At 45.0% G+C, this 15,833-nt stretch overlaps 1 protein-coding gene across 1 annotated transcript in view; it reads left to right on the forward strand.

The window, feature by feature from the left end:
• Positions 1 to 15,833, forward strand: part of LOC115458829 (retinal guanylyl cyclase 2-like) — a gene marked incomplete at its 5' end in the record, with an annotated part of 50,648 nt that overhangs the window by 18,311 nt on the left and 16,504 nt on the right. Inside the window, 3 exons of the mRNA XM_030188648.1 lie at positions 2,984 to 3,147; positions 9,042 to 9,234; positions 14,801 to 14,975. Of these exons, the coding sequence (XP_030044508.1) occupies positions 2,984 to 3,147; positions 9,042 to 9,234; positions 14,801 to 14,975 (532 nt within the window). The remainder of the gene's footprint in view (positions 1 to 2,983; positions 3,148 to 9,041; positions 9,235 to 14,800; positions 14,976 to 15,833) is intronic.

The raw sequence follows: 15,833 nt of genomic DNA on the forward strand, positions 1-15,833 counted from the left end.
TACAACACAATACCAATCCTACTTTATTCAGGATGTATCCTTCTACAATTGCTTGAACAAACCCTCTTGTCTTCTTTAACTTTAACTTCTTTGTAACACCAATTGTATGATGTAACCTGGTCTGGCATTGCCATAACGGGTCGCTGTAAGCCACATTGAGCCTGCAAATAGGTGGGAAAATGTGGGATACAAATGCAATAAATAATAATAATAATAATTGATTGTTAGTGCCCAATTATTGCTAGTTATTGCTCGTTACTCAATTTTGGCTGCAATATATAGAATCCAGGGATAATAATTAAAGCAAATTAAAATACAGCTGGGTCCAATATTCAAAAGCACTTATTCAGATGGCAGCATCTGGTATCCAAGTAAGTGCCACTGACCAGGATATCCGTCTAATGCTTCTACAATACATAAAGGGGCATAATCGAACAGGGACAACCATCTCTAAGGGCATCCAACTCTAAGGACGTTCCAGCGAAGGGACGGGGAAACCCGTATTATCGAAATAAGATGGATGTCCATCTTTCATTTCGATAACACGGTCGGGGATGCCCAAATCTAAACATTTAGGTCGACCTTAGAGATGGTCGACCTAAATGTTGAGATGGTCGGCCATAGAGATGGTCGTCCCCGGTTTTCGGCGATAATGGAAACCGAGGACGCCCATCTCTGAAATGACCAAATCCAAGCCATTTGGTTGTGGGAGGAGCCAGCATTCGTAGTGCACTGGTCCTCCTCACATGCCAGGACACTAACCGGGTACCCTAGGGGGCACTGCAGTGGACTTCACAAATTGCTCCCAGGTGCATAGGTCCCTTACCTTCGGTGCTGAGCCCTCCAACCCCCCCCCCCCCAAACCCACTCCCCACAACTGTACAACACTACCATAGCCTTTAGGGATGAAGGGGGGCACCTACATGTGGGTACAGTGGGTTTTGGGTGGGTTTTGGAGGGCTCACATTTACCACCACAAGTGTAACAGGTGTGGGGGGGCGGGGTGGGCCTGGGTCCACCTGCCTGAAGTGCAATGCACCCACTAAAAACTGCTCTAGGGATCTGCATACTGCTGTGATGGAGCTGGGTATGACATTTGAGGCTGGCATAGAGGCTGGAAAAAATGTTTTTTAATTTTTTGGGGGGTGGGAGGGGATTGGTGACCACTGGGGGAGTAAGGGGAGGTGATCCCCTATTCCCTCCGGTGGTCATCTGGTCAGTTCGGTCACCTTTTCGAGGCTTGGTCGTGGAAAAAAATGGACCCAAGTAAAGTATGCCAAATGCTTGTCATGGACGCCCTTCTTTTTTCCATTATCAGCCAAGGACGCCCATCTCTAAATCACGCCCCAGTCCCGCCTTCGGTACGGTGCCAACATGCCCCCGTGAATTTTGGTCATCGCCGCGACAGAAGCAGTTGAGGACGCAAAAAAATCGGCTTTCGATTATGGCGATTTGGGCAACCTCGGGAGAAGGACACTCATCTCCCGATTTGTGTCAGAAGATGGGCGTCCTTCCCTTTCGAAAATAAGCTAGATAGTATCATAGTAAGTGACGGCAGATAAAGACGTGAATGGTCCATCTAGTCACATCATTCTCAATTCAAGATTAATTACGTTTAGTCTGCTGAGTCTTCTAACCTTATTATGCTCAATGAGAATTGTAATTATAGTTGGCGGGTCCGCTAGCAACTTGTATGCTGTGGCTCTTACCTACATTGATTCTAACAACTGAATGCTGTTTTTATTTGGCGGGCATGCTGATTTTATCTTGATTTTATTTTGAAGCATAAATTCTATGAAACAATTACAATTCTCATTGAGCATAATAAGGTTAGAAGACTCAGCTGTGTTCTCCTGATGAAGGCTTTTATGCCGAAACACGGCCTGTGTTGAGGACACCTTGTGTACCTTGCAAGAATAAAGTGTTTTTGCCTTATCCATCCTGGTATTTAGTCTTCTTCTAGTCCTATGGTTCCCTTTTCTAATGGGTTATGCATGAGAAAGGGTCTTTCTCTATATAGTGCCCGTCAAGTGTTCACATAGGTATCAATATAGTCACTGTGAATTTTTCTTGCTGGCTGTAGCTATTTCAGGTACTTCCTGCCACCTCATGCTGCTGTTTCAGCAGGCCCTGCTACAATTAGCCCTGCATCGTATAATAAATAGTTTATTTATTTATTTATTGCATTTGTATCCCACATTTTCCCACCTCTTTGCGGGCTCAGTGTGGCTTACAATAAGATATGAAAAATGGAAATACATTTGTTACAACTTGGTTATGGGTTACATTGTACAAGTTGTGTGAAACCATCGAAGTATCATTAAGAATATAACAATGGGACATCAACATTGAAACGTTGGAAAGAGACAATGGGAAGCTTAAAGGGCAGTATTAAGACACAGAGACATATGGTGTACATATTCCTGTGAGTAAATGTATGAGTGATGTGGAATTACGGGGGATGAGGGTTAGAAGTGGATGTATGATGCATTGATGATCAGTGATTGTGGACTCTATGTGTTTTTGCTCTTGCCATAAATTGTTTCAAACAGATGGGTCTTCAGTAATTTGCGGAAGGAGGCTTGTTCATAAATCATTCTTAAGTTGCGCGGCAGTGTATTCCAAAGCTGCGTGCTCGTGTGAGAAAAGGTTGACGCGTGTAGCGTCTTGTATTTCACGCCCTTGCAGTTCGGGAAGTGGAGGTTGAGGTATGTTCTGGATGATCTCTTAGCATTTCTGGTTGGTAGGTCTATCAACTCGGACATATAGGCAGGGGCTTCACCATGAATGATCTTGTGGACTAGTGTGCATACCTTGAAAGTGACGCGTTCTTTAAGTGGAAGCCAGTGTAGTTTCTTTAGTAGTGGTGTTGCCCTTTCATATTTTGGTTTTCCGCTCTTTTGGTTGTAATAAAGCTTTTTCTTCTCTTTGACTATTGTAGTGGTATGAAGGAAAATAATTAACACCCTGGTTTGACTTTCAGTTTAAAACCATCAACAAAGGCAAGAAAACCAACATAATCGACTCCATGCTGAGAATGCTGGAGCAATATTCAAGCAACCTAGAAGATTTAATTCGAGAACGGACCGAAGAGCTGGAAATTGAAAAGCAGAAAACAGACAAACTTCTCTCACAAATGCTTCCTCCGTAAGTCACATTTGCAACATGTTTTGAAATAGCCATTTTTGCTGCGTGCCAGGGCCCCTTTTACCACAGTGGGGCATAAATCCCCCCCAAAAGAAATGACCGTGAGGTAAGTTCACACTTGCCGTGTGGCCATTTCAAAGGGAGCGCTTACCACCAACCACCGAAGTGGCGGTAAGGACTCCCGCGTTAACCCAGCAGTCACCGAGCAGCATGCGGCACTACCCTATTACCGCCGAGTAACCCCCTGCGTGAATATTTTTCAAATACTTCCGCTAGCGCTGGGCTGGTGATAGTTCCGGATTGCCGTGGGGCAACCTTTTAGTAAAAGGGCTCCAAATTCAGTTACGGTTGATTCCTCCCTCTCTCGCTCTCTTTCTTCCTTTCTTCTTTCTCTCTTCTCTTTCACCCTATATCTTCGAAGCTTCTTTCTTTCTTTTCTTTCTCCCATTTCTTCTTTCTCCTATCTTCTCCCTTTCCCATCTTTTTCTTTCCAACTCATTTATCACTCTTATGAAGCTGTTTCTTTAGAACCAAGGATTTCTCTAATTACAACAACAAGACTCCATAGGCTGAGAGATGGTATGGATGAAATCTAGAATGGAAAACCCAATCCAGTCTTGAGCTTGGAAATAACTGTTCTGAGACTGTCTGATCTGCCGAAGATGACCTTTATTGAGTAAAGAAGCTCTTGATCTGTGCAATATCGAATTTGAACATATGGTTAAAAGGTGGGGATTTTTTTAAGCCCAGTGATTTGATTTAAGGGATATCTCGAATTATAGGGGGAGCCCATAAGTTTATTGATATAGTCACTGAGGGGTCCTTTTACCAAGCTGCGGGAAAAAGGACCCTGCGCTAGCATCGGGAGCCATTTTCCCCGCAGCAGGTAAAAAGCCCCCAGACAAACATGGCCATGTGGTAAGAGAACTCTTACTGTGTGGCCAATGCGGTGGAGAGCCCTTAGCGCCACCCATTGGGCTGGGACTTTCCCGTTTTCAGTATATCTCCCCTTGTTTGAAGCGCTTGAAGTGGCTGCCAATGCAATGAAGGATATTGTACAAATCGCTGATTAATTACTGTGTCTTATTCTATAGTCTTAAACCAGAGGAGCGGCCAGAAGTTGATGGGGGGGGGGGTACCAGAGTGAGGACTGGGTGGCCAAGCATTTCTTCTCAAGTCCCTCCTCGCCCCGCTGCCACCATTGCATAAACGCCAGATTTGGAATCTTTTACCTAGCGCGCACGCGAGTCACTTTTAATAATAAAGCCAAAGATTTCACGGAGCCGGATGCCTCGGCTAATTACTTGGAGGAAATACCTCCGCGTAAAATAGACGTATCGTGACAGTTTAACTTTCAGCATTATTACCTAGTACTGCTCTCCGGGATCCAGATCCAAATCATGCAATATGCAGTTTAAGATGGATATAAATTGCATACGCAAGTCTACTCTCTTTTCTATACAAAGCAAGGTTGATTACCTGTATCAATGCTGTCATAATGTTTTCCTGTCAAATTCATACTTGAGTTGTGTAATCTCATTCACTATAAATGATATATTCATATAAGTCAGTAATTACTATTATTTTACTGTAGTAGTTGTTGATATGGGACATTACTCTGAATGCGAGATATGTAACAAAGAAAACAAAATGGTGGGAGTCTCTCCTAATGCGCATTCTCTTTCTCTCTTTCCCATGTGTTCTTCATCCTGTACCATGATACTTGTGCATTTCCGTTTTTTTATGCACAAGATTAGCAGTTATGCACGTCTAAGTATCATCTTCATTCGATTGTTAAGATGTCTCTCATTCTCTTTGTTATGTCACAGTGTTTATTCTAGAACAAATTTCAACAGAATATCCCTAAAATTCTTAGAATGTTCAGTGCAATAATATCTTTTAACTAGTAAAACAGGCCCGTTTCTGACACAAATGATATGGGCGCTAGCAAGGTTTTCCTCGGAGTGTGTATGTTTAAGAGAATATGTGTGAGATTGACTGCGTGAGAGAGAGAGTGAATGTGCGAGTGTGTGTGTGTGTGACAGAGAGAGAGACTGCTGGGTGTGAGTGTGTCTCCTCTGTCCCCCCTCCAGCCACCCAGCGATTCTGCTCTCTCCCCTGCTCCCCCTCCAGCCACCCAACGATTCTACTTTTTCCCTTGCCCCCCTCCAGCCACCCAGCGAGTCTCCTCTCTCCCCTGCCCCCCTCCAGCCACCCAGTGATTGTCCTATCTCCCTGCCCCCTCCAGCCACCCAGTGATTCTCCTGTGTCCCCTGCCCCCCCTCCAGCCACCCAGCGATTCTCCTTTTTCCCTTGCTCCCCTCCAGCCACCCAGCGATTCTCCTTTTTCCCTTGCCCCCCTCCAGCCACCCAGCGATTCTCCTCTCTCCCCTGCCCCCCCTCCAGCCACCCAGTGATTGTCCTATCTCCCTGCCCCCTCCAGCCACCCAGTGATTCTCCTGTGTCCCCCGCCCCCCCCCTCCAGCCACCCAGTGATTCTCCTGTGTCCCCTGCCCCCCTCCAGCCACCCAGTGATTCTCCTCTCTCCCCTGCCCCCCCTCCAGCCACCCAGCGATTGTCCTATCTCCCCTGCCCCCCCCCCTCCAGCCACTCCTCCACTTTAATCAGCATATATTAAATTCCCTCCATGTGCTACAGAAAAGCACCAAGCACATCCTATATAACAAAAAGCACCTCCAACGTTCTGAAGCCGTATTTCCGGAACATTGCAGGAATGCTTCAAGGCTTGAAGGCTTCACTTTCTCGGCTTCAGAGCGTTGGAGGTGCGCTTTATTATATAGGATGTAAAGGGCTTAAAGAATCCTATCAAGAGAAAAAAATCTTAGCTCATATTTCAAAATTAACTCCTGATATAATTATGTTCCAAGAAACTCACTTATCTGTAATCGAGTCTAGTAAAATTTCCATTAAAAATTTCCTACCTCCTATATTTTCCCCAGCAGTAGGGAATACAAAATGGTGTTATAGTGTTAATTAAAAAAACATAAGGAGTTGGATATACTTTCTTATAAAACTGACCATATGGGCAGATGGGTTAAAATATTCAATAAAAACAATTTCCTTACTTAATATCTATGCCCCCAATATTGATTCAGCTGAAGTTTTTCTATCTTTAGCAGATCTGATTGCATCTGAAGGTAATACTCCTTGCATAGTAGGTGGTGATTTCAACCTCATACTAAACCCTTCGCTAGATAGGAAGTCTCAATATCCATATAAAACTCCTAAAGCATGGCAAACACTTCAAGATCTAATGTCGCAATTTAAGCTCTGTGATGTTTGGAGATTAACACATGCATCAGAGAATGATTATACGTCTTTTTCTAATCCTCATAATTCTTACTCCAGAATTGATTATTTCTTAATCAATGGAGGAGTGGCCTAGTGGTTAGGGTGGTGGACTTTGGTCCTGAGGAACTGAGTTCGATTCCCACTTCAGGCACAGGCAGCTCCTTGTGACTCTGGGCAAGTCACTTAACCCTCCATTGCCCCATGTAAGCCGCATTGAGCCTGCCATGAGTGGGAAAGCGCGGGGTACAAATGTAACAAAATAGATGCTATTGGAGATTCTACATGGAATGTTGCTACTATTGGAGATTCTACATGGAATGTTGCTATTCCACTAGCAACATTCCATGTAGAAGGCTGCGCAGGCTTCTGTTTCTGTGAGTCACGTGCAGGACGTCAGACTCACAGAAGCAGAAGCCTGCGCGGCCACATTGGTGTGACTCTGGGCAAGTCACTCAACCCTCCATTGCCCCATGTAAGCCGCATTGAGCCTGCCATGAGTGGGAAAGCACAGGGTACAAATGTAATTAAAAATATTGTCTTCCCTGTTACCTGATGTCTATCATACCAGTATTGGTAATATATTATTATCTGACCATGCTCATATCACTCTCCAACTTCATAAAGGTCATTCATCAGAAAATAGACCTCGTTGGAGATTTAATTCTTTATTACTAACTAATAAGAAGTTTATAGAAAATATTTCTGAGGAAATACAAGAATATCTTTCCTTCAACTCACCTAACCATACCTCTTGGCATAATTTCGCCTTCAAGGCTTTCATTAGAGGTGCCATAATTTCATTTGCTGCATCGAGAAATAAAGAAAAAAATAAAGAAATTATGCTTCTGGAAAATAAAATAAAATCCTTGGAAGCTAGTCATATATGTGATACTGCTAATATACAAATATTAGAAGACCTCAAATCATCCAAACTTAAATATAACTCATTACTTGGCTCTAGGGCCAGTAAGGACATCTTTAGCAAAAAGGGTCAATACTACTACGAAGGTAATAAAGCAGGCCATCTACTAGCCAATTATTTGAAACCTCGTAAAAAAAAGAATGCCATTTCATTAATTAATGATGAGAATAATAAACCCCTAACCAATAACATAGAGGGGCATAATCGAACGGGGCCACCCATCTAAAAGGGCGCCCATCTCCGGGGACGGCCCCGGGAAGGGCCAGCCCCAACCATATACTCGAACAAGGTGGGCGGCCATCTTTCGTTTCGATAATACGGTTGTGGCCGGCCAAATCTCAACATTTAGTCAACCTAAATGTTGAGATCGCCGGACTTAGAGATGGGCGGCTTCGGTTTTCGCCAATAATGGAAACCGATGCCGGCCATCTCAAACCCGGCCAAATCCAAGGCATTTGGTCATGGGAGGAGCCAGCATTTGTAGTGCATTGATCCCCCTCATATGCCAGGACACCAACCGGGCACTCTAGGGGGCAATGCAGTGGACTTTATTAATTGCTCCCAGGTACATAGCTCCTTTCCCTTGGGTGCTGAGCCCCCCCCCCCCCGAAAACTCACTCCCCACAATTGTACAATATTACCATAGCCCTTATGGGTGAAGGAGGCACCTAGATGTTGGTACAATGGGTTTTCGGGGGGTTTGGAGGGCTCAACACTTACCACCACAAGTGTAACAGGTAGGGGGGGATGGACCTGGGTCCACCTGTCTAAAGTGCACTGCACCCACTAAAACTGCTCCAGGGACCTGCATACTGCTGTCATGGAGCTGGGTATGACATTTCAGGCTGGCATAGAGGCTGGCAAAAAAATGTTTTTTTGGGGGGGTGGGAGGGAGTTGGTGACCACTGAGGGAGTATGGTGAGGTGATCCCCGATTCCCTCCGGTGGTCATCTGGTAAGTTGGGGCACTTTTTTGAGTCTTGGTCCTAAAAGTAAATGGACCAAGTAAAGTTGTCCGTGTTGATTACGCTCTCGGAACAATTGAGACTCTATTCCTTATCAAAGGTGCTACACTGTGACAGTACCACCTACAATTTTTGATCAGGATTAGCTGACCCCTCAGGCAGGCGCCAGTGCACCGAAACACAGCTCGTGTCGGGTCTATCCGTCAATTAATAAACAAGAGACTTTGATCATCTTAATTCTGAAGGCCCAGTGTTGCTTTTTTTGTTTCTCCATCATATCAAGGAAGGCAGCAGCGGTAGAGTCTGGAGTTTCGATGTGTAGGTTAAAGTCTCCCATGATCAGTAACCTAGGGTAGCTCAGGATTACCTCAGTAACATGGCGTAACTGGGTACACCCAAGTGTTGGCTTGTAATTGTCGACTTACCCTACTATTCTATTATTGATTAGGCATATACATTGGCATTATAGAATACTGGCTTAGCACACACATTTTTAGCGCTCTTTCTAGAACTGCCTCCAAAATGTTCATCCTCCCTTCCATTGTTTCAAGGTTTCCCATGACTCTGCAGCAACTGAAAGTGGCCCCTTAGCCTACTCAGGAAGGACTCTTTGATAGGGTTACATTTCGGACCATTTTATATTGTATCATGCATTTGGTATATTTCTTTTATTTTTATTGTCTTCTGTGATTTCAGATCTGTGGCAGAAGCTCTTAAAACCGGTGGCACTGTTGAACCAGAATATTTCGATCAAGTCACCATCTATTTCAGTGATATTGTTGGATTCACTACAATCTCAGCATTCAGTGAACCGATCGAGGTGGTCGATCTCTTAAATGACCTTTATACTCTGTTTGATGCCGTTCTCTGCAATCATGATGTTTACAAGGTATAGATTTGGGCACTGTAAAATTATAAAAAGAAATTAGATACAGCATTCTATTGCCAACAAGCATTTCATATTGTGCGATTAAAAATATAGCAGTGAAGGATAAATACCTGGACTGTTGCAGTCAAATAGAGCGAAAAGCACTTTAAATGGAAAAATAACATGAAATGTTTATTTATACTGAGATTTTGGTGCCATGCTTCTGAGTGTCATGTAGGAAAATGTAACTGTATCAGTGGTCTGGCAGAGATTTAGAGGTCCAGTATAAAGAGGAACCCAAAGGTTTCTTGGCATACACCCAACTCCAAATTTTGCAGAAAATAGCTTTTAAATGTACATGTAGTTGTATAACGCTTTGGGATCTGTTTACTAACCTGCAGTAAAGTTTTGCACTTCTGCCCTGTAACTGCAAAACTATCAGGTGAATTTTCGAAAGAGAAGGATGCCCATCTTCCGACACAAATCGGGAGATGGGCGTCCTTCTCTCAGGGTCGCCCAAATCGGCATAATCAAAAGCCGATTTTGAGCATCCTCAACTGCTTTCTGTCGCGGGGACGACCAAAATTCACGGGGGCGTGTTGGCACCATACTGAAGGTGGGACTGGCGCATAATTTAAAGATGGGCGTCCTCAGCTGATAATGGAAAAAAGAAGGGCGTCCCTGACGAGCATTTGGCCGACTTTACTTGGTCCAATTTTTTTTCACGACCAAGCCTTGAAAAGGTGCCCAAACTCACCAGATGACCACCAGAGGAAATCGGGGGTGACCTCCCCTTACTCCCCTAGTGGTCACAATCCCCTCCTACCCCCCAAAAAATTTTTTTTTAAAAACATTTCTTTCCAGCTTCTATGCCAGCCTCAAATGTCATACCCAGCTCCATCACAGCAGTACGCAGGTCCCTGGAGCAGTTTTTAGTGGGTGCAGTGGACTTCAGGCAGGCGGTCCCAGGCCCATCCCCCACTACCTGTTACACTTTCCTCTCTGAGCACACCACCCGAACTCTCATCCACCTCCTTATTACCTCTCACCTTGATAACTGCAACCTACTCCTCACTGACCTCCCACTTTGCCACCTATCCCCCCTTCAGTCCGTTCAGAACTCTGCTGCACGTCTTATCTTCTGCCTGGACTGATATACTCACATCACCCCTCTCCTCAAATCACTTCACTGGCTTCCGATCAGGTACTGCATACAGTTCAAGCTTCTCCTACTAACCTACAAATGCACTCGCTCTGCAGCCCCTCCTTACCTCTCTACCCTCATCTCCCCTTACGTTCCTACCCATAACCTCCGCTCTCAAGACAAATCCCTCCTTTCAGTACCCTTCTCCACCACCGCCAACTCCAAGCTCCGCCCTTTCTGCCTCGCCTCACCCCATGCATGAAACAAACTCCCTGAGCCCATACGCCAGGCCCCCCTCCCTGCCCATCTTCAAATCCTTGCTCAAAGCCCATCTCTTCAATGTCACCTTTGGCACCTAACCACTTTACCTCTATTCCCGAAATCTAGACTACCCCAACTTGTCATTTCGTCCTTTAGATTGTAAGCTCCTTTGAGCAGAGACTGTCCTTTTTTGTTAAACTGTACAGTGCTGCGTAACCCTAGTAGCGCTCTAGAAATGTCAAGTAGTAGTAGTAGTGGTAAATGTTGAGCCCTCCAACCCCCCCCCCCCAAAACCCACGGTACCTACATGTAGGTGCCCCCTTCACCCCTTAGGGCTATGGTAGTGGTGTACAGTTGTGGGGAGTGGGGTTTGAGGGGGGTTTAGGGGGCTCAGCACCGAAGGTAAGGGAGCTATGCAGCTGGGAGTAATTTGTGAAGTCCACTGCAGTGCCCCCTAGGGTGCCCGGTTGGTGTCCTGGCATGTGAGGGGGACCAATGCACTACGAATACTGGCTCCTTCCACGACCAAATAGCTTGGATTTGGTCATTTTTGAGCTTGGCGTCCTCGGTTTCCATTATCGACGAAAACTAGTGACGACCATCTCAAAAACAACCCAAGGACGACCATCTCTAAGGTCGACCTAAATTTCATGAGTTAGGCGTCCCCAACCGTATTATTGAAACGAAAGATGGACACCCATCTTGTTTCGATAATACGGGTTGCCCCGCCCCTTTACGGGGCCGTTCTGCGAGGATGCCCTCATGAAAACCTGGGGGTGCCTCATTCAATTATGCCCCTCCACATGTATAGTAAGTGTAAATGCTGTGCGTTAAGTGTAGGGGGTGTACCTACAGTGTCTTCAGTTTTTCCCTTGTGAGTTTGATTGGTTATTACCATCAGAATGAGCTGATCAGCAGCAACAAGTAACACAACACTTCTCCAACTCCAGCAGTGACAAAGGAAGAGGGCAGAGAGGAGAGTGCAAGAGTGATATGTGTGTGGGGGAGGGGGAGGTGCAGCAGGAGAAGAGAGCAAGTGAGTGAGATGGATATAGAGAGGAGGCTGTCTGAGTCTGAGAGTTCCATGGATATATGGGAGGTGTAGAAAGAGGGAAAGTCTGTACATCCAGGGCCACCCACGTCCATGCAATATGGATGCCCAAATGCTGGTTTTCAGACGTCCAAAACACGAAATGGAGCTTCTAAAAGAAGGGTCTTAATCTCTTAGGATCTGTTCTCCATCTTACCCAGTCCCAGGTCCTGCTTCTTCTACCAAATCTTAAAGTCCATATTCTTGTGTTTTCCTACCTAATCTCCAAGTCCCTAGGAAATACCAGAATGACTGCTCTCACCCTCTCCCCAAACACCCATCTAACACCCAGGTCTCTTTTCTCCTTCCCAACTACCCACCTAATCCAAAGTTCCTGCTCCTTCCCTCATAAGAACATAAGAGTTGCCCTACTGGGTCAGACCAAAGGTCATCTAGCTCTCTATCCTGTTTCCAATAGTGGCCAATCCAAGTCACAGAACCTGGCAAAGTCCCCAAAGTAGCAAGGTCCCATGCAGTGTCTCTCCCCAGGTCTCCCTTAATGGTTTATGGACTTTTCCTCCAGGAATTTGTCAAAACCCTTTTTAAACCCAACTACATGAACTGCTTTTACCATTTGCTCTGGAAATGAGTTCCAGAACTTAATTACACATTGAGTGAAAAAAAATGTTTTCTCCTTGTTTTAAATGTGCTGCTATAGAACTCCATGGAATGTTCTATAGTCCTTGTACTTACTGAAAGAGTAAACAATCAATTTGCATTAACTCATTCCACTCCACTCAGGATTTTCTTGTCTTCCCTCAGCCATCTCTTTTCCAAACTGAAGAGCCCAAAATTCTTTAGCCTTTCCTCATATGAGAGTTGTTCCATCCCCTTAACCATTTAGATTGCCCTTCTCTGCATCGTTTCCAGTTCCACTATATCTGTTTTTGGAGCGATAGAGAGACATGATATTTCTTTGACTTATTCTTTATTCCTTTCCTAATAGTCCCTAACATTCTGTTTGCTCTTTTGGTCACTGCGGCACACCAAGCAGATTTCAATGTGTTGTCCACAGTAACACCTGAATCCTTTTACTTGGTGCTGACCCCTAATGTAGAAACTAGTATAATATAGCTGTAATTATTCTTCCCAATTTGTATCACTTTGCAAATCTCCACATTAAATGTCATCTGCTGTTTGGATGTCCAGTCTTCCAGCTTCCCACAGTCCTTTTTCAAGTTCATAGAGACCACATGAATTTAATAACGTTGAATAGTTTTGTCTCATCTGCAGATTTCATCACCTCACTTATCATTCTCATTTCCATATTATTTATAAATATATTAAAAAGCACTGGCCTTACAGTTCTCCACTATTTACCTTCCTCCATTTAGACAGCTGGTCATTTAACCTACTCTCTGTTTTCTATCTTTTAACCCGTTCCCAACCCACAAGAGAATATTGCCTCTTATCCCATGGCTTTTTCATTTTCTCAGGAGTCTCTCATGAGGGACTAGGTCAAAAGTTTTCTAAAAATCTAGATATACTACACCAACTGACTCACTTTTATCCACGTTATTCACGCCTTCAAAAATTGTAGCAAATTGGTGATGCAAGACTTCCCTTGGCTGAATCCTTGTTGACTCTGTCCCATCAAACCATGTTTGTCTATATGTTCGGTAATTTTGTTCTTTATAATAATTTCTATTGGAACCCTTTTTAAAAATTGGTGTTATATTGGCCACCTTTCAACCTTCAGTTACTGTGGACGTTTTTAATGACAGGTTACAGATTACTTGAGTTTTTTCAGTACTCTGGGGTTTATCCCATCTAGTCCAACATCCAAGTGATCTGCTGATATTTAACTTGTCAGTTTGGCTTACTACAGCTTCCAGGATCACCAAGATTTGTTTCACTTCCTCTATGCCATTGAATCAAAAGGGCGACCCCCTCAAGTCAAGCCCTCTCCCCTGGAAGACTCCCCCAGTAAAAATTCTGCACCTGGAAGATTCTTCACCCATGTCATTCCTCTCCTCTCCAGAAGGTCTCCCAAGTAGCAAAGGCCCCCACCAGCATTCCATAACCCCTCTCCCCTGGCCTATGTTCAACTTCAAACATCTCTGGACAGGACTGTTTCCTAGTCATTCTTGCCCTTAAGGGCCAATGCTGTGTTCAAAATGGCAATAGCGACCTCTAGTGGCAGTTTTGCAGTAGTACTTCTGGAACAGTACCATTATTCCTATACCACACGAATCAGTAACTCCTTAGTGACTTAAGGCATGGTAAAAGTCAGACTTCTACTGCACCTTGATAACTTCCCCACTTAATATATGTATTGGTTTCAAGGTACACTGTACTCAAACTTATATTTTCAATGCTTTTTTAAATCACAGGTATTTAGACATCCTGTGTGGTTTTGATGTACCTTGTTATACTGAAGTGTCTTTTTTTTTTTTTTTTGGTTTAAAGTAATTTTATTGATAACTCAAAGTTAAGCAACACAACACACAACATACACAATATTGCCAACTTACAAACAATAAGATACTATGCATGAACCATACAGCTTATAAACTGCCCATACCCCCCCACCCCTCCCCTCCCCTTCCCATCCCCTCCATCCCACCCCTGTACCACTCAATTTCCAAAAACTCCATATGAATTCAAGGAAGTACAACAGTACCAATAATCCAGAACTGTTTGGCAGGCTACAGATTATGTGGTGACCTCTGTACTCTATGGAAAGCAGCTTATTACGAGGCAGAGAGGAGGTGGAACCCCCCCCCCCCACCCACCCACTCCACAACCAAAATCAACAAGCATTAATAAGTAAACTCCGACCCCTTGGGCTTAGAATCTGAAGATAAGGCATCCAGATCTGAAGAAATTGTTTTCTACGTTTAGGCGACATCTGAAGTGTCTTTTTATCCAGCCCATCTGGATAATTGATGCTTCCAGAAATAGGAGTTCCCCTATATTGTCAGATAATGGGAGTATGTTTTTTTTTTCCCATGAAAAATAAGAAAACAGAATGTAAACAGAAGCTCCAGTGTTTTCTAGATATTCAGAATTTTGGATAAAGCACATTCGAATAATCAGTACCTTACTTCAGGGGGTTTTTTTCCCCTCTAAAAATCATGTGTGTGTTCCAGGTAGAAACAATCGGCGATGCCTATATGGTTGCATCAGGGCTTCCGAAACAAAATGGAAACAAGCATGCTGCTGAAATAGCTGACTTGTCTTTAGATATTCTCAGCTCTGTGGGCTCCTTTCAGATGAGACACATGCCCGATGTGCCTGTCAGAATACGAATAGGCTTGCATTCAGGTAAGTGACCAGTGCGTTTGACAGTAAAGTGAATCTCATGATTTAGACAGACAAGTTCCTATCCTTAGGAACCATAGACCACCAGGTTTATTGAAAGTAGGCCCGGGAGCCTACAAGGCTTGGGGGGAGGGGTTCTTGTTGGATCTATTTCATCTTTGGTGGGGGGGAGGAGAGGGATTTGAATCAGGGGACAAGGGGAATGGAAAGGAAGAACTGAATTGTGGAGGTCAGCTATTGTTCTGGGGGGGGGGGGGGGGGGGGTCAGGAGGGAGGGGAAACCAGATAACCCTTCAAGCCACTACCCAGAAGTTATCCGGGCATCGGACAATATTCAGTGCCGATGGCCAGATAACTAACTGGACAAAGAAAGGACTGCTTTTCAGGGCTACTGGGGGGGGGGGGCAAAATTCCCCGGACCTGGCCTCCAAAGGGGGGGGGGGCAGCACTGGCAAGCTTCTTTTTCTGCCTGCCTGCTTCCAGCTCTGTCCTCAGGGGCGTACCCAGACCTCGGCAGGAGGGGGGGGGGGGGGGCTAGAGCTCGAGGTGGGGGGGCACTGTTTAGCCGCCAACCCCCCCGCCACTTTGGACCCCACCCCCCAGAAGAGTCTTCTTTAGCGCCGGTCGACTCCGGCGCCTTCGTTGTGTGATCTTCTGTTTCTGATGCCTTACATCCTGCACAGGGCTACATGCACGGTGCAGGACGTAAGGCATCAGAAACAGATGATCACACAACGAAGGTGCCGGAGTCGACCAGCGCTGAAGAAGACTCTTCTGCTGGCGGGGTTTGGGGACCCCCGCCAGCAAACAAGGTACCTGATACGGCGGCGGGGCGGGCGACGGTGGGGGGGGGGGGTCAAA

The sequence above is a fragment of the Microcaecilia unicolor genome, unplaced genomic scaffold (assembly GCF_901765095.1).
Source record: "Microcaecilia unicolor unplaced genomic scaffold, aMicUni1.1, whole genome shotgun sequence".
Lineage (NCBI taxonomy): Eukaryota > Metazoa > Chordata > Amphibia > Gymnophiona > Siphonopidae > Microcaecilia > Microcaecilia unicolor.